Here is an 18793-nt window from a genome sequence, read left to right on the forward strand (position 1 = left end):
TGGCATTTAACTGGGCGGTCAACAAGGTTCATTTACCGAATGGACCCCCTAGTTTTGCTTTGGCAGAAGGACCATACACGGTAGTCTTTCCCCAATGTTGCACTTTAGTGTGTCCCCCAACATGTGCTCCTGGACCTTGGAATGTGCCAATTCGCAACACTCAAGTTTAAGGCAAACTAAAGCGTGTCTTTCACCGACTTAACAGTTAGTGTTTGTCTCGATGAGGCCCAGAGAACAGACTGTAAAGCGCAGAGTAACATCTTATAACTATGTTTCCTGTACCTACCCATTGTTCACTCCATCCACCGACCTCCCTCACCGATGACTCTCCATTAGTCTCCTTCATGACAGCAATTCAAATACCGACCTGTCAATCTCAAAGTATCCCGTTTGGCTATTGGTGAACTTAGCTGTCGATCAGCCTGGGGCCCAACCCTGGTCCAATGGAGTGTGTGATCGCGTGGACCGTCTTCCCAATCAGCAACGGGTCCGCCACCAAGGAAGCGGGACCTACCCGAACACCGGCGCCGATTGGCGGAGGGCGGTTTGAGGGCGCGCTGCAGGCATTGGCACCGCCTCTTCGCCGTGGCCCCAGGCCCCGCCTTCCAACCGTCGGCCCTTCGGTTGCCCCGGCGACGACGCGAGCCGCATTTTTTGAATTTGGCCCCAACTTGGGCAGAGTTCGGCAGGTGAGTGAGGGAGTGGGGCGCAGGCGCGATCAGGGGCAGCAGGTGAGGGAGTGGGGCGCAGGCGCGATCAGGGGCAGCAGGTGAGGGAGGGAATGGGGCGCAGGTGAGCCCAGGTTCGGTGGGGGGGAGGAAGAGAGGGTACCCCCCCCAGGCGTGTAGGTCCCAGAGCCTTGGCGGTGCCAGGGAGCTGTCAGACTCGGGCCTAGTTCCTGGAATGAACCGAGGATGAAATATATGCATTAACAAAAAGAAATCCACCGTGAAAAAGTTTGCAAGGCAGCAAGCATCACGTTTTACAATCCAATTTCTGTAGCAATCCCATAGCTGTACCTAAAGCCAGCAAGTTTAGTTCCTGGTCTTAAACCCAGAATTAAAACCTGTGGGGCGACCGCAGATCAGATTTGCCTGCAAAGCATATCTCAATGCAATCTTAGCTTCGATCTCCCAGCCCGTCAGCTCTGGAAAATCTCCCTAAACAGCTGAGTCTTGCTCTTTCTTTGCTTTAAACAGTCTCCTTTGGCCAAACGCAGAAAATGAAATTTCTGGAGAAACTGGGCAGAATCTGTGGAGAGAAAACAGAATTAATGCTTCACGTTGACTGACTGCTCTTCTGAACTTCTTTAACCAAAGCGTTGCTCATCACTCCATGTGGCCCAATGTCACTTGTTAATTGCAAACCACTCCTGAGAAATTACCTGGTATGCTTCAAGGCACTATGTCAATGCATGTTGTCGATTGTCACTTAAGTTTGTAAAGGGATTGTTTAATACATACTGGAGGACCCAATTCAGGTGCTATCAGGAATGTTGTGGAGTGGGGTGATGTGAAGTGATGCTAGCAGGGAATAGTAGTATGATTCATTTTGAGATGGTATGATACTAGCTGCCCTCTCTCTGATGGACATAAAAGATCCCATTGCACTATTTTGAAGAAAAACAAATGTTTTCCTGGTAGTACGGGTTGACATGACTGAAAAACAGGGACTTACTGTTGTTTGTTCCTTCCTAAATGGGCAGCTGGATTATGGAAGGTGCTACATAAATGGAAGCCATTTCCTCCAAATAAGTCAGTGACAGTAAGACCCTGAGACTAAGGCCCTATGTTGAATGCAGTTTGTCTTTTTCTAGGCATCAGCTTAATTTCTTTAACTTTTTAAATTGCAGCAACAATGACCGGGAGGCCGCATGGAGCTGCCAGACGGAGGGGACAAATGCCAAGGAGGAGATCACCATTGAGAGAGCCCCCTGCACGGTCACCTGCGAGAGCATCTCCTGTACGATCGCCACGTGGGAGGAGGACACTAATGAGTCCCCGAAGGAGATCCCCGATTATCCCGGGACGTAGACCGAGTAAGGCCGAATTAGGATTTGATGTTCTTGCTGCACCACTGCACACTCTTTTAGCCTCTCACTCCTAATATTTTGAGGCGACTGACCTGGCGACTTCCAAAGTAGTAGTGAAAGCAAACCATCCCAATATAAGATGGTGCACTATACCGATCTAACTGACTTGGTGATGGGAAGGTGAACTGAAGTAAGTCATAGAGTAATAGAGATGTACAGCACGGAAACAGACCCTTCAGTCCGACTCATTGACAATAAATGGAGAAGAAAATAAAGATTAAAAATAGACAGTAAAGGTGTTGCTTGGTGACAACTGGCACATGTACTTTAATCAAATACGGCAGAAGAGGTGAGGTGGGGGCGGGTGGCATGGTTTAGAAATTTGAGGATGATGTGAAATGGTTGTTGTGGTTGACTGGCTGGACAAATACTGAAGTATGCAGGAAAGTAACAGTGGACTAGTCAGATTGCTGGCCTCAATTATATTTGTTATTTTCTGGCAAAGTGTGAAGTGATGTATTTTGGGAAGGGCACACCAAGAACAGATAATAGTCAAAATGGGGTCCAAATTCTGAGAAGTGTCTTCTGCTTTTGATGCATGCCAATTGATGCCTGAAGGTTAAATGACTAGATAGATGATGGGTGAAGAATTGAGAGTTCACATGTGGTGGTATTGTCCCTATGCTTGGAGCAGGAGAGCTAGATTCGTATCCCCTTATCCAGAGGTGTGTATTAGCAATATTGAACAGATTGATGAAGGGGCAAAAAAATGATCCATTTGTGGTATTTCCACTTGTTGCAACATAAAAGCACTAGCCAGACAGCAGCTAGAATATTGCATGCAGAGAGGCTGTAACCACAATTCACAGAGATGTTATTTTAATTCTTTCGCTCCATGGGATGTGGGTGTTGCTGGCTGGGCTAGCAATTATTCACCAGCCCTAGTTGTTCTTCAGAGTGTGGAGGGGTGATGAGCTGCCTTCTTGAACTGCTGCATTGTGCAGAAAGTGGATGCACCCACCATGCTGTTCAGAAGAGACTTCAGGAACACATTTACAGGAATGCTGCCAGCACTGGGAATACGTCCAGGGAAGTTCTTTGGATGGAGCTGACAAATAAGAAAGGCATGATCACTTTAATGAGCTTGAACGACAGACACCCCCATCCCCGCGCTGCCTCCTTCCCTCCCCCACACCACCACCAGTGTAAAATTGAGAAACAAATTTGTAAGGAGATCTCAGCTATCTGTAAGAATATTACAGTGGTTATGGTCGGGGATTTTAACTTTCCAAACATAGACTGGGACTGCCATAGTGTTAAGGGCTTAGCTGGAGAGAAACTTGTTAAGTGTGTAGAAGAAAATTTTCTGATTCAGTATGTGGATGTACCTACTAGAGAAGGTGCAAAACGTGACCTACTTTTGGGAAATAAGGCAGGGCAAGTGACTGAGGTGTCAGTGGGGGAGCACTTTGGTGCCAATGACCATAATTGTATTAGTTTTTAAATAGTGATGGAAAGGATAGACTGAATCTAAAAGTTAAAGTTCTAAATTGGAGGAAGGCTAATTTGTATTAGGCAAGAACTGTCAAAAGTTGAGTGGGTGCAGATGTTTGCAGGTAAAGGGACAGCTGGAAAATGCCCAGAGACGGTATGTTCTTATTAGGGAATGCTGGATGACTGGAGAAATTGATCAAGAAGAAGAAGGAAGCCTATGTCAGGTATACACAGCAGAGATCGAGTGAATGCTTAGAAGTGTATAAAGAGTATAAAAGTGTATGCTTAAGAGGGAAATCGGGAGGGCAAAAAGAGGGCATGAGATAGCTTTGGCAAATAGGCTGGAGGAGAATCCAAGCGGATTTTATAAATATGTTAAGGACAGAAAGGTAACTCTGGAGAGAATAGGGCCCCTCAATGATCAGCAAGATGTGTGGAACTGCAGGAGATGGGGAGATACTAAATGAGCATTTTGCATTAGTGTTTACTGTGGAGAAGAACATGGAAGATATAGAATGTGGGGAAATAGATGGTGACATCTTGCAAAATGTCCATATTATAGTGCTGGATGTCTTAAAACAAAAAAATGTGGATAAATCCCAGGACTTGATCAGGTATACCCTTGAACTCTGTGGGAAGCTAGCGAAGTGATTGTTGGACCACTTGATTCAGATATTGGTATCATCGATAGGCACAGGTGAGGTGCCAGAAGACTGGAGGTTGGCTAATGTGGTGCCACTATTAAAGAAAGGTGGTAAGGAAAAGCCAGGGATCTATAGAACAGTGAGCCTGACGTCGGTGGTGGGCAATTTGTTGGAGTAATTCTGAGGAACAGGATTTACATGTATTTGGCAAAGCAGGGACTGGTAAAGGATAGTCAACATGGCTTTGTGCATGGGAAATTGTGTCTCGTGAAGTTGATTGAGTTTTTTGAAGAAGTAACAAAGAGGATTGAGGAGGGCAGAGTGGTAGACATGATTTATATGGACTTCAGTAAGGCATTCAACAAGGTTCCTCGTGGTAAACTAGTTAGCAAGGTTAGATCACATGGAATACAGGGAGAAGTAGCCATTTGAATATGGAACTGGCTTGAAGGTAAAAGGGAGAGGGTGGGTGTGGGGGTTTGCCTTTCAGACTGGAGGCCTGTGACCAATGATGTGCCACAAGGATCAGTGCTGGGTCCACTGCTTTTTATCATTTATATAAATGATTTGGATATAAACATAGGAGGTATAGATGGTAAGTTTGCAGATGACACCAAAATTGGAGGTGTACTGGACAGCCAAGAAAGCTACCTCAGAGTACAATGGGATCTTGAGCATTTTATCTCTCCACCCTTCAGGCACTTTACCTGTATTCCTGATGAAGGGCTTTTGCCCGAAATGTCAATTTTCCTGCTCCTTGGGTGCAGTCTGAACTGCTGTGCTTTTCCAGCACCACTCTAATCCAGAATCTTGATCAGATGGGCTAAGGAGGGGCAGATGGAGTTTAATTTAGATTAATGTGAAGTGCTGCATTTTGGAAAGACAAATCAGGACAGGACTTGCACATTTAATGCAAGGTCCTGGGGAGTGTTGCTGAACAAAGAGACCTTGAAGCGCAGATTCGTAGTTCCTTGAATGTGGAGTCTCAAGTAGTGAAGAAGGCACTTGGTATGCTTTCCTTTATTCGTCAGTGTATTGAGTATAGAAGTTGGGAGGTCATGTTGCGGCTGAACAGGACATTATATGGCCACATTTTGAATATTATGTGCAATTCTGATCTCCCTCCTATAGGAAAGAAGTTGTGAAAACTGAACGGGTTCAGAAAAGAGTTACAAGGATGTTGCCAGGATTGGGATTTCGAGCTATAGGGAGAGGCTGAATAGGCTGGGGCTGTTTTCCCTGGAAGTGGTGGAGGCTGATGGGTGACTTCATCGAGGTTTATAAAATCATGAGGGTCATGGGGACAAAGTGTTTTCCCTGGGATGGGGGAATCCAGAACTGGAGGGCATAGGTTTAGGGTGAGATGGGAATGATTTAAAAGGGACTTAAGGGGCAATGTTTTCATGCAGACAATGGTGCATGTATGGAATGTGCTGTCAGAGGATGTGTGGAGGCTGGTGCAGTTACAACATTTAAAAGTCATCTGGATGGGTATATAAATAGGAAGGCTTTAGAGAGAAATAGGCCAAGTGCTGGCAAATGGGACTAGATCAGTTTAGGATATCTGGTCGGCATGGATGAGTGGACTGAAGGGTCTGTTTCTGTGCTGTGCACCTCTCTGACTGAAAAATGTCAGCAATTATGAAAGGTCAGGTGAGCTGACATTATTTTCTTTGGAACAGAGGAGGCTGAGGAGATGCTGAAGTGTCATCTATAAAATTCTGAGAATCAGGACAGAGTTGGTAAGAAGGATCCTTTATCTGAGAGGCTGGTTGGTTGAGGCGGGGAGGTAGGAGGAATTCTTAAATTTTAAGTATCGTAGAATCCCTACAGTGTGGAAGCAGGTCATTCAGCCTATTGAGTCGAGAACAACTCTCCAAAGAGCATCCTACCCAGATCCACAGCCCCTACCCTATCCCTGTAACCTTGCATTTTCTGTGGCTAATCCACCTAGCCTGCACATCCATGGACACCATGAGCAATTTACCATGGCCTGCACGTTTTTGGAATGTGGGAGGAAGCTAATGCAGACGCAGGAAGAATGTGCAAACTCAACATTCCACACTCCAGAAAGTCGCCCGAGGGAGGAATTGAACCCCAGCCCCTGGCACTATGAGGCAATAGTGCTAACCACTGAGCCACCTTGCCATTGGTGGAAAACATTACATGGATCTTTGAGTGTTCTTTTCAGTCAGAGAGTGATGGGCTCCTTCTAAACAGTTCTGCCTGAAAGGCTGATGGAGGTAGAAACCTTCATCATGCTTTGAAAATACTCTCATATGCACTTGGTGCAACCAATAAGGCTGCAGACCAAGAGCTGGAAGGTGGGATAAACTAGACAGTTTTTATTTTTATTTGGGGATGCAATGTTTTATACGTATTTCTATGTTTGTACCAGCAGTGAATAATGGATGTGGTAAACTCTGGTAAGTAAGGTTTTGTACTGTCACAGTTTGCAGAATTTTACATATTCAAATTCATGGACACATTACCGTGTTGGTTTTTCTCTGTAGTGGGAATCTGTTCAGCAAACCCGAATTTACAAGCATGCCCCAAGCCACAACCCATCCAATCTCATTGACCTCGGTGGTGTGACTATTTAGAAAGCTGCCAAAACATTACCACAAGAAAATGCCACAATTTTGTGGGAGCAAATGTATGGTGGAGGCAATGGTAAGATCAGGAATTGGAGGAGGAATAGACCGCACACTTCTCGAGCTCTTTCTGCTGTTCAAATGGACTGTGGCTGATCCTTATCTCAACTCTTACCCGTCCACTCCTCCCAAGATCCCCGAGTGACCAAACATCTGTCCATTGCAACCTCAGTTTTACACAGTGTTGGAGCATCCCACTACACTTTGGGAGTAGAGAATTCCAAAGATTCCCAACCCTTTCAAGAAAGAAACATCTGCTCAAATGGTCATTGCCCTATCCTGGGGCTGTCTCACTGTGTTCTAGGTTTCGTGATCAATAGAAACAATGTTTCAGAGTCAACCCTATCAAGCCCCTTCACTTTCATATTTGTTGTTCAGTGGGATCCTACGGCCCTGTCTGGAGAACAGCAGAGCAGTTCACCGCATTTCCTGATGAAGGGCTTTTGCCCAAAACATCGATTCTCCTGCTCCTCGGATGCTGCCTGGCCTGCTGTGCTTTTCCAGCAACCCCCACTCGACTCTAATCTCCAGCATCTGCAGTCCTCACTTTCGCCTAGTTCTCCGCACTTTCCCGGCCTATATTTGCCCATGATGAGGGAAGACGATTGTGGGCCCATCTGCAAATTGCTGCATTTGGGAGCTTGCTGTGTGCAGGCTGACTGCTGCACTTTCCTCTGGCAGTGCATACTCTTCAAAAAGCACTTCAGTGGCCATCCAGTGATTTAGAGGTGGCCTGCGTTTGTGACCAATGGCCGTAATCTTTTCTTACGTATGTAATCGTTCTTGGGTTGCAGGTTGTCACTGGAAAATCTATCATTTGTTACTTAATGTAAATTGTCCTTGAGGGTAGTGAGCTTTGAAGGGCGCCCGAAACGTCAATTCTCCTGTTCCTTTGATGCTGCCTGACCTGCTGCGCTTTTCCAGCAACACATTTTTAAGCTCTGATCTCCCAGCATCTGCAGTCCTCACTTTCTACCAGCTTTGAAATGTAGGCTAGTATGCATGCACTCACTGTGCTGTCAGGGAAGATGTCCCAAAGTTTTGATTTAGCTAAATGCACATCATTCCACCTTTTCTTTACTTCTGCTTTTTTCTAACACATATGTTGCTTCCCCACTGCCCTTTGTACATTTGGCATATTGATCTAATCATCAGTGTAAAAAGCCCTGATTTTCATTCATTGGATAAAGCCATACGAAGCTGTCATTTTCATTAGCGTGTCTTTGAACAGCTAACATCACAAGGCTGCTTGTAGATGCTGGCCAACCACCTGGGAATCTTACCAACAGAAGGGGACGTTCTCAGCTAAGTACCTCCAATGCTGGGTTTCAGTTCTCACTTGACAAACTAACACTCGGGTGTGTACTGAGCAGAGGTTGACATGTTCCTGTGACGACGGGTAATTGAGAGTTTGGCTTGCTAGTTGGAGTGTGTCCAGTGAAGAATGTGTCTGTTTGCAGGAGATCAGCCGCCTGTCACTCGGAGGAGGTTCCGCCCAGGCACCAGGGCCTTGATGGAGATCCGCAAATATCAGAAATCCACTGACTTGCTTATCCGCAAGCTACCGTTTAGCAAACTGGTGAGTCACAACCGCAGTTCCCAAATTTGGGGGTTCAGCGTTGATCTTTTGCTTCACTGGCAGTTATAAGCATTAAATAGAGCATCTTACCGGGTCAGTAAACTACACAGCTCGATGTTTGATTCCATTTTCTGCAGAGAAAGGGAACAGTCCGTGGATGAAATGATAAAACCTCTAAAGAGGTAGGGTGCTGAGACTCTTAGGAGAAAATGAGGACTGCAGATGCTGGAGATCAGAGCTGAAAATGCGTTGCTGGAAAAGCACAGCAGGTCACGCAGCATCCAAGGAGCAGGAGAATTGATGTTTCGGGCATGAGCCCTTCTTCAGGAATCGACATTTCGGGCATGAGCCCCTCCTCATTCCTGAAGAAGGGCTCATGCCCGATACGTCGATTCTTCTGCTCCTTGGATGCTGCCTGACCTGCTGCGCTTTTCCAGCAACACATTTTCAGCTGCCTAGACTCTTAGGAAGTTTCAGGCGCGTGAGTCTTCCAAAGGCCGCAGGTCTGACAGCAATGATAGTTACTCAATCCCAGGTTTTGTAACATCCTGCAGAATACTGCAGAGGCTGGAAATCTGAAACAAACAGCAGAGAAGTTAGTGGGTCTGGCAACTTCCAGGGAGAGAGGAACAGAGTTAATATTTCGAGTCCAGTATGACTCGTCTGCAGCTGGTGAGTAGATTAAACTGGAGATGTGGTGTTGAGCTAGTTAGAGTGCTGCGTCTAGTTCTGGGGCGTCCTATCTCCACAAAGGGAGTCGAGATCTCGGAGAGGGTAAGAGGAGATTATAGAGATAACGCCAGCAAGAATGAGGAGCTTTAGATATGAGAAAAATCTGGGATCCTTCACCGTCACAGAAGGTGAGTGGGTAGAGAGGGTAAAATTGCCAGGATTTTGATAAAATAACTGGGGAGAATCTGTTTCCAGCACTGGCACATGAGTTGAGAATTGATCAGCTGAAATGAATAAAGAATGCAATTTGATGGAGTTTGTGGACACTGACAGAAACAGGTGAATCCAAGGCATCTTTTTAAAGTCAGCACAGAAGGGGTGGTCTGAAAGGCCTCCCCTGTCATGCTTTAGCCTAATAGTTCTGCGAACCCAGCGAGCTGGATACAGTGAGAGAAGTACCGCCACAGCTGAATAACTGATGGCTGAGTGGGAGTAGTTTTCATCAAAATCATTTGGCTGGTTGTTGAATGTTTGCTTTCGCTTTCATTGAAGTTGCAGTATTTTATCACAGGGTGATAGGGGCACAGAGAGAGCCCGCTTGGCCCGTTAGGACTCTTTGGTAGAGCCACACATAAGAACATAAAAGCAATAGGAGAAGGATTAAAAATCACACAACACCAGGTTATAGTCCAACAGGTTTATTTGCAAGCACTAGCTTTCGGAGCGCTGCTCTTTCATCAAGTGGTTGTGGAGTATATGAGTAGTATATGGAGCGGGAGCAAGTTATCAGGCACGTTGAGTCTGCCCTGCCATTCGGTAAGATCTTGACTGATCTTTTCGTGGACTCAACTCCACTTACCTTTCTGCTCACTGTAACCTTTACTGTCCAAAAATCCATTTTTGCCTCAAAAACATTCAACGAGGCAAACCTCAACTGCATCACTCAGGAGGGAATTCCACAGATTCACAAACCCTTCAGTGAAGAAGTTCCTCCTCAACTCAGTCCTAAACCTGCTTCCCCTGGTTTTGAGACTGTGCTCCTTTGTTCTAGTTTCGCCTGCCAGTGGAAACTTAATATTCAATTAATACTGCTCCTCCCCCCCCTACTTTCCTGTGACTGTTCTTTTCTCTTTGAGCACTTGTTGCCTCCCTTCGGGTGTTTTCGACAACAAAGATAATCCCTGGTAGCACCTTGAGAAAGAGTCCTGGGGAAGTGAGAGGGGTAAGTGGGGTGGTGTGGGCACTCAGTGCTTAACACTAATGGTCTTTCTGAACTCCTTTCCAGGTTCGTGAAGTGGCTTGTCGTTTTGCCAGGGGCATTGAGTTCAGATGGCAAGCCAATGCTTTGCTGGCATTGCAGGAGGTAATGGCTGCCAATATTCTTGAACCATATTTGTTGTGCTTTAGAAGTTAACTGTCTGATGAAGGGTACTGACAATTATTTTATTCCCCCTCTGTATTTTATTTTCTTTTGCAATTGCCAAAAAGCCTGAGGTAGTTTAGGAATAATTTGAAATATTCACTCGGTTGTGCAGAACACTGCTGTAAAAAGAGACCTGTTGCCAAAGCTTTTCCTCTTCCACTCCTCAGGACAATTGCAAAAATGTGAAATTTTAAGCAACCACAAAAATTTGTACCCCAAAACAAATTACAGGTGTACGGCATCTAACAAATCAACTCTGGCTCAAATGTAACAAAATTAGAAATTGCTGGCAAAACACAGCATTTGTGGAGAGAAAGTAGAGTTAATGTTTTGGGTTCAGCTATCCTGCTTCAGAATCTGTCTCAGGTTTTGCTGTAGGGGAAAGTAGGAACCTGTAGGCTCCCCAAGCTTACAAGTGCTCACTAAAAGTGACATACATTTCTATGCAGTGTCCCCACTCTCTACAAACAGGGCTATGTTCAAACCGTATTACTGCATTTGAATAATTTGGAAGTAAAGAGAGCCTAAAGTTTTCTGTAGCTTTCTCCATGACAACACTTTAGCCAATTAGAGTCAACTTACCAGTCAATTAATGTGAATTAACTAATTTTCTCCCTTGGCATAAATTGTTGTGATTATTTGAAATTTGGCACTGTTGTGTTTATGGAAAAGCATATCCAGTCAGGCAGCATCTGAGCAGCAGGAGAATCGACATTTCGAGCACAAGCTCTTCATCAGGAAACTTATGCTTGAAATCGGATCAGGTGTGCTTTTCCAGCACCACAGTCTTCAACTCTGATCTCCAGCATCTGCAGTCCTCACTTTCTCCCACTCTTGTGTTTATCCTGAGCAATGACAGATGAACAGCTTTGGCACATGTCATTGATAGAACAATTGGAAATGTCTTGGGAAGCTTAGGTGTGTGAGAAAGTCAAAAGATCAGAATCACAGTACGAGGAGCAAAGCTTGTCAATTGTTTAACTCCAAATGAGAATGAGGTGGATGAAGTGATTTGGGGATGGTGCAGGAAAGGCTTTAGATTCAAATCCCACCATGCCAGAAGGTGAAATTTGAACTCCATAAAAGTCTGGAGTAAAATGCTGGCTTTAAAAAAGCACATGAAATGATTCTTGTGAAAACCCAGCTGATTCACTAATATCCTCTGGGGAAGGAAATCCACTAGGTCTGACCTATTTGTGACTCCAGCGCCACAGCATTGTGGTTGACTCTCAACTCTGGGCATTTAGGAATAGGCAATAAATGTCAACGATTCCCAGGTAATGCCCACTTCCATACTGTTGTGATTTTCCTAATTGATGCCAGGGATCATGCTAGCAACATTGGGCCTAGAGTTCAAATCAGCAATGTGGGGGATTGCAGAAAGAGTGAGTACAATAATCATAGAATCCCGACCTGTTGGGGCAGGTCACTTGGCCCATCCATGCCAGAAGGTGAAATTTGAACTCCATAAGTCTGGAGTAAAATGCTGGCTTTAAAAAAGCACATGAAATGATTCTTGTGAAAACCCAGCTGGTTCACTAATATCCTCTGGGGAAGGAAATCCACTAGGTCTGACCTATTTGTGACTCCAGTGCCACAGCATTGTGGTTGACTCTCAACTCTGGGCATTTAGGAATAGGCAATAAATGTCAGCCTAGGCAACAATGCCCAGGTAATGCCCACTTCCATACTGTTGTGATTTTCCTAATTGAGGCCAGGGATCATGCCAGCAACATTGGGCCTAGAGTTCAAATCAGCAATGTGGGGGATTGCAGAAAGAGTGAGTACAATAATCATAGAATCCCGACCTGTGGGGGCAGGTCACTTGGCCCATGAGTCCACACTGACCTTCTGAAGAGCATTCCACCAAGACCCAGACTATCCCTATAAGTCTGAATTTCCCAAGGCGTATCCATCTAGCATGCACATCCTGGACAATTTAGCATGGCTAATTCACCTAAACTACACATCTCTGTGTGTGAAAAGAAGTCTTTTGGACTGTGGGAGGATACCCATGCGGAATCACAAACTCCAAACAGTCAGCCAGGGCTGGAATTGAACCCAGATCCTTGGCTCTGTGAGTCACTGTACCACACCTGGGTATCACAGAAGCTTACAATATTGGAGGAGGCCATGCGATCCCTTATACTTATGCCAACCCTTCGGAAGATCAGTCACGTTAGTGCCAGACCCTTACCTTTACGTCTGGTCACTCTGTTAGTTCCTTATTGAGACCCACAAAAATAATATTAAAATAATAACCAGCTCCGCAGCTGTCAGAGTTGCAATATTAACAATGTCCAGTAAGTGGCAGTATTTTACTGCTGTGAGTGATCTTCCAGCTTACCCGTCTCTCTGTCTGTGTGTGTGTCTCTCTCTCATGCACACACGATCCTGAGGTCAGACAAAAAGCCTGAGTGAGAGTGGAATAATTCACCCAAAGAGACGAGCCTCCCCCAGTCCCAAACGGATCATTAAATTGACCAACGTAATTAACTGAAGTAAATGAATCGAAGCAACAAGTGGGTGAAACGTTACTAGCATCCAGTCAACTTCTGGGATCCACAAAGACAGTATTTTATGAAGAAGCTTTAGATTTTAATGAAGGCTAATTTCCCCTCATTTAAACAGAAAGGTGTTTCCAACAACAAAAGTTGCCAACCCTGCAGGCTCCCTCTGGCATCTCCAGGAATTGAAGCTTAATCTCCTGCACACTGCTGTGTTGTGAGCCAGAGTAAAATCTAAAAACAAAATGTACTTGTTGGTGATCAGGGTGGGGTATCGATTGTTTGTTTGAGCAGAGTGTTATTTAAAATCGTAGAATCTCTGCAGCGTGGAAAGAGGCCGTTCGGCCCATCGAGTTTGCACCAACCCGCCAAAAGGTATGTCCCACCCAGACTCACGCCCGCTCCTACCCTATCCCTGTAACCCTGCATTTTCCATGGCCAGTTCTCCTAACCTGCACATCTTTGGATAGTGGGAGGAAACCCACATAGATACAGGGAGAGCATGCAAACTCCACACAGTCACCCAAAACTGGAGTTGAACCTGGGTCCCTGGTGCTGTGAGGCAGCAGTGCTAACAACTGTGTCACTCAGTAGCACTATTACTGGAGGGGGAAGAATCAAATAATGTTAAAATCTCCAAGAATAGATCCAATCAGCTTCGGCAACCCCAAACCCACACCATTGTAATTCTGAGATTCAGGATCAGCATGAAACGTGTTCTAAAGCTATCTCTATAATGAGCATGTGAATGACTATAAATAGGGGCTGGGGGTGTTCTACGGGGTATCCTGGGTCAATTATTCCTCTACCAACACGCTTAAATTTTTTTTTAAAGTTGACACATTCTCATACGGACAAAGAACAAAGAAAATTACAGCACAGGAACAGGCCCTTAGGCCCTCCAAGCCCGTGCTGATCCAGATCCTCTATCTAAACCTGTCTCTTATTTTCTAAGGATCTGTATCCCTCTACTCCCTGCCCGTTCATGTATCTGTCCAGACACATCTTATCGTGCCCGCCTCTACCACCTCTGCTGGCAATGCGTTCCAGGCACCCACCACCCTCTGCGTAAAGAACATTCCACGCATATCTCCCTTAAACTTTTTCCCTCTCATCTTGAACTCATGACCCCAAGTAATTGAGTCCCTTGCTCTGGGAAAATTGCTTCTCGCTATCCACCCTGTCGATATCCCTCATGATTTTGATGACCTCTCTCAGGTCCCTCCCTCAACCTCCATCCTTCTAATGAAAATAATCCTAATCTACTCAAGACCTCTTCATAGCTAGCATCCTCCATACCAGGCAACATCCTGGTGAATCTCCCTCTGCACCCTCTCCAAAGCACCCGCATCCTTTTGGTAATGTGGCAACCAGAACTGTACGCAGTATTCCAAATGTGGCCAAACCAAAGTCCTGTACAACTGTAACATGACCTGCCAACTCTTGTAATCAATATAGACATGTTGCTGTTTGTGGGATGTCGATGTACACACATTGGCTGCCAGTTTTCCGATGTTGTAACAGTGACTTTACTAAATAATTTGTTGTCAGGAAAGCACTTTGGGATGCCCAGAAGTCATGACCAGGCACCTCAAAGAGACAAAATCTTCCCTTCCTGTTTCCTTTTCTCTCCTCTTTTCTAAGACTGGATCGTGATGCCTTGATTTTATGTTCCTCTTCTTTCCTCAGGCAGCTGAGGCCTTCCTGGTGCTGCTTCTGGAAGATGCCTACCTCTGTACCCTGCATGCCAAGAGAGTCACTCTGTTCCCAAAGGACCTTCAGCTCGCCCGCAGGATACGGGGCATCCAGGAAGGTCTGGGCTAAAGGAACGAGCTAAAATTCTCCTCTGTGTTAACCCATTCCTATCCCCTCTCCTATCCATTGGTGTTATGTAATCACCTGAAGAAAATGACTAAGTTAAAACCGTATGCAGGAGACAGAGGGCTACGAGAGCTATGGTCTGGCACTGATGTCTGCTTCATGTTCCTGCCACACATCTCTCGGCACAAGAGCCCGTTGTATTATTGTAGCATAGCCGTTTTAGTTCTGCTTTTAAGTCTATACCCTGGTTGTTCTGTGAATTGTGAATTTTAATTTTTTTGTGCTTTTACACTTTTCAATGTGTAAGATGGCTCTTTCATAGGAGAGCAGCTGATTTGTCATTTAGCATCTCCGATCTACGATCCAAATGCTGACTCTGCTCTGATTTCCCAGTACCCACACATACACCTTCTCAGCAATGCTTTTTTTTTTAATCTAGCAATTTTATCTGTCACCGTCTCATGTAACATGTAACTCACCAGATGGTTGTGGAGTTGGTGGTTACTGGGCCAGAGCGGGTGATTGACATCAGAGATTAGGGTCAAGCTGAAATGAGGACTGACAGCTGATCAGGATGAGTACGGCCAGTATTGCAGTGTCTGTGCTGTTCAACATCAGGGCTGCACTCCTGCATTTTTAACATGCTTGGTACCAGCTGCTTTTAACTGCCTGGCCTACGTGCATAAAGCAGATTTTTAATGTTTTAAAAAGTGTTCATCAGAAAGCTGTTGCTTTCGGTGAATTCCTTGCAGGTTTTGGTGCTTTGGATTAGTCTGTGCCTTCCTGTGGGAGATGACATCAGGGAGATTGCAGACAGAAACCCCACCTGAGCAATTCATGTCAACCAGTGGCTCCCCAGCAGTCTCTCTCTCCCTTCACAAAGTTTTATGCTTTAAAGGATCTGAATGTCTCTTCACTCTGCTGAGCATTCATGATTGGATGAGGTGGGAGTGAGGGGACTGGGAGTCACTGATCTCCAGGGTGCTCTCATTCCCTCCCCCGCCCTCACTGATGGTCTGGAAAGTTTCTGTGAGGTTGAAGTTTCGTTGTTTGAGTAGTTTAAAGAAAATGCATATGGTGGGCAGGGGGAAGGACCTCTGACCTGGTCTGAACTGAAACAAGCAACCCACTTGGAGAGGGAAGAGGCAATGGCCTGTACTTGCCTCACCATGAGCCCAGTTACATAGCGCTAGGCTGGAGGACAGGACTGAAAACAGTCTCCGAAGGATCTGCCAGTCCTGGCTCTTAGCTGGCACCTGTGTGATACCCCCGAGACTTGTCTCTTGTCTGGTAGCTGTGGGACTGCACCCATTGTAGAATAAAGAGTATAGAATAAACTGAACCCAAACCGCAAGGGTATCAATGAAAGATTACATATCTTGCAGCTGTCATGTTTGAAAGATTATAGCTGATTGTTGGGGTGGGAGGACTCCTCTCTAGTCAAATAGGTTTCCCTGAACTAAAAATGAAGAGTCCCCAAGCTAAGTATTTTAAAATTTTGGCTTAATCTGCTTTTCCTTTTATATTTTCTAATCAGTGTTTTTAATCATTTATTCACCCCTTTTAAAGCAAGTATGAAATTTGATAATTATTTTAGTCCTGTTTCCAGCCATTGCCTTGACCAAGCAACCTCATTACAACTTCTCTGCTTGGCTGAAAAACTGTCTTAACGTTTGTTGTCCATGGTTGGGAAGTTGGCCTGGATCACGCCTGGCTATATCGTTCTAATTGGCACAGTGGATTTCTTGAAGGGAAAGAGCCAATGAGATTGGTCAGCCAGTCAGGTAGAATCACCAAAGATTATGAGTATGGGAAGTGTGGAAGAGAGGAAATATTTAAATTGTGTTTCCTTGCTTGTCCTATTAGGTACCACTGATGTGACCTCCCTGTTCAGATTCTGTGGCTCAGAGCAAGCACTGATAATTAGTTTTTCAGTTTTGTTTTTAAATAATTGTGGTTTTAAAGAAAATCATTACTGAATATCACTGCGGTGCTGTCGGTGCCTTGTCAAGTGGAAGATTACAAGCACCAGCTGCAGGCATTGCCTGTCTAACCATTTAGGTATGTGTCCATTTATCGATTGTACATGCAACCTTATAATTATGTGAAGTTTCAGATGACTCTAATGGGATTTTGATGCCTAAAGCCTTTTTGTGACCTGGGATGGTGAGGGGGGTGAGACAGCTTCTCTTTGCTTAAGGACCAATCTTTTGGAAATGCTGCCATTGACCCGACAGTACACTTGGTCAAGCTCACACTTGGCTAGTATTCACTCCCATCAGACTTCCAGTGACCTGAGCGTTTAATCAATAATTGTCGAACTCCCCGAATACGGTGCTTTTGTTTTAAGTTGTTATATAAGACCTTCCTTTGTTGATTTTAGTTTTTGCATTGAGATTCTGTCAATCGCATCATGATGCTAACCCTTTCTAGTTTCCCCAAAGGAGTAAAATGTGGCCTTTCTTCAACCCAATGTGCTCTGAACCCCCCCCCCCCCATCCCCACCACCCCCACCACCTTCTCAGATCGAACCATTCCCTGGGTGAGTTCCTGATGCTGGAGGAGGCTATTCCTCCCATCATACCTGTGTCAGATGTTTGAGAAAGCTCTCCTGTTAGTCCCATTCCCTATTCCCATCACTCCCAGTCTGTACATACTTTTTGCTTAAACTGAAAATGTCTCTTATTCAGGTTTATTTCCTCCTTGGACATCTGGTTCCTGCTTCCTGATATACCTCTACGTTATCTCTGTAGACAATGACAATGCAAACAGCTCGCATACAAGTGACTTTTGTCATGCGAGGACTCAATGGGCATTGAGAGACAGAATTCCTCTGTTATGTTCGCTCTTGCTCTCTCTCTCAGCTAAGAACCACTTGTCGATGTGATGGAAAAAGGTGTAATTGGACAGGACAAGACCAGACAGGGTTATATAAATAGAGCAATTAGAAGCTTAGAAAGCTAGCCACATGCAACCACTGGGTGAATTTGAGCAAAAGGGAGCTTACCTCAACCCACGACAACTGGAAATTGTGAATATTACTCATGTATTGGAGAGGATTCAGTATACAATCCTGCTTTGAAACACGTCCCAAGGACTTCAGTTTGTAAATAGAGTTTAAGGAAAAATTGTTTTCACAAGCAAATTTGGTGTGGGCGGGAAGAGGGGGGTTGTTTTTGTATTTTCTAACTGGGATGAACAATGCAATAAAATGATTTGATCATTGGCTAAGCTTGAAATCCTGGATAATTCTGTAACAAACTTTGTTGAGCCAGACATGAATGGAAGTGATCATTTGGCTTGAATCTTATTAAATGGTGCATGGTATCGAGTTTGGTTTCAGATACAATTTTAGAAAGTTTATTCCAAGAAGATAATATTGTATCCTCGCTCCCACAGCAGGACTTGTTCAACATACAGTTTGAAGAGTTGTGTTAGGAATACATCATGTCTCCCCTTGAACCTGTTCTGTCACTTAGTCTTTCAGCTCAAGATCACTTTCCCTCAGTCTCTGATAGTGCCCCCACAGCTCTCAGGAGTAGAGAATACCAAATCTTTACAATTTCGTGTGAAGCAATTTCCCCTCAATCCCGTCCTAATTGATCCCAAAATTCTGGATTCAGCAGTTGGATCAAAACGTCACCAAAAATGTTCTGTTTCAATTAACTCACCTCCCACAAACTCCTGAAAATGGCTACCCTACTGGCCTGTTTATTGTGTGTGTTGGACAATGGTGTATATGTTTTCAGCGGTGCTGGTCATGGGAGTGGCTGCAAAACCAGGAATCTGCCCAGCTCCTCTTCCCTGGGTCTTTACAATAGTCACCTGAGACAGCGACCAACACTGGATGAATGTACTGGTAAAAGTTGCAGACTGCCGAAGAGCTCAAGGGGTTAGGGAAAGGTCAATGATTTTCCTTGGATTCTCGTAAATCAGCCCCCTTTTATGGATCTCACTCTCCCAATTG

General features: G+C 45.0%; 1 protein-coding gene across 5 annotated transcripts; it reads left to right on the forward strand.

Annotated features, from left to right (window-relative positions):
• The first annotated feature begins 611 nt into the window (after positions 1 to 611).
• On the forward strand, positions 612 to 18145 carry LOC122541461 (histone H3-like centromeric protein A). 5 transcript variants are annotated; one of them, XM_043678241.1, is made up of 6 exons: positions 656 to 689; positions 1200 to 1387; positions 1853 to 2038; positions 8285 to 8403; positions 10361 to 10438; positions 14695 to 18145. In XM_043678241.1, the coding sequence occupies exons 3-6, from the start codon at positions 1858 to 1860 to the stop codon at positions 14827 to 14829; spliced, it is 513 nt and encodes a 170-aa protein (XP_043534176.1). In that variant the 5' UTR covers positions 656 to 689; positions 1200 to 1387; positions 1853 to 1857; the 3' UTR covers positions 14830 to 18145. The 5 variants fall into 5 exon arrangements, with proteins under 5 accessions (XP_043534177.1, XP_043534176.1, XP_043534180.1 ...); XM_043678243.1 differs by lacking the exon at positions 656 to 689 and adding an exon at positions 775 to 792; XM_043678242.1 differs by lacking the exon at positions 1200 to 1387 and having other exon boundaries at positions 612 to 689.
• Positions 18146 to 18793: the final 648 nt, after the last annotated feature.

Source organism: Chiloscyllium plagiosum, chromosome 37 (genome assembly GCF_004010195.1).
Source record: "Chiloscyllium plagiosum isolate BGI_BamShark_2017 chromosome 37, ASM401019v2, whole genome shotgun sequence".
Lineage (NCBI taxonomy): Eukaryota > Metazoa > Chordata > Chondrichthyes > Orectolobiformes > Hemiscylliidae > Chiloscyllium > Chiloscyllium plagiosum.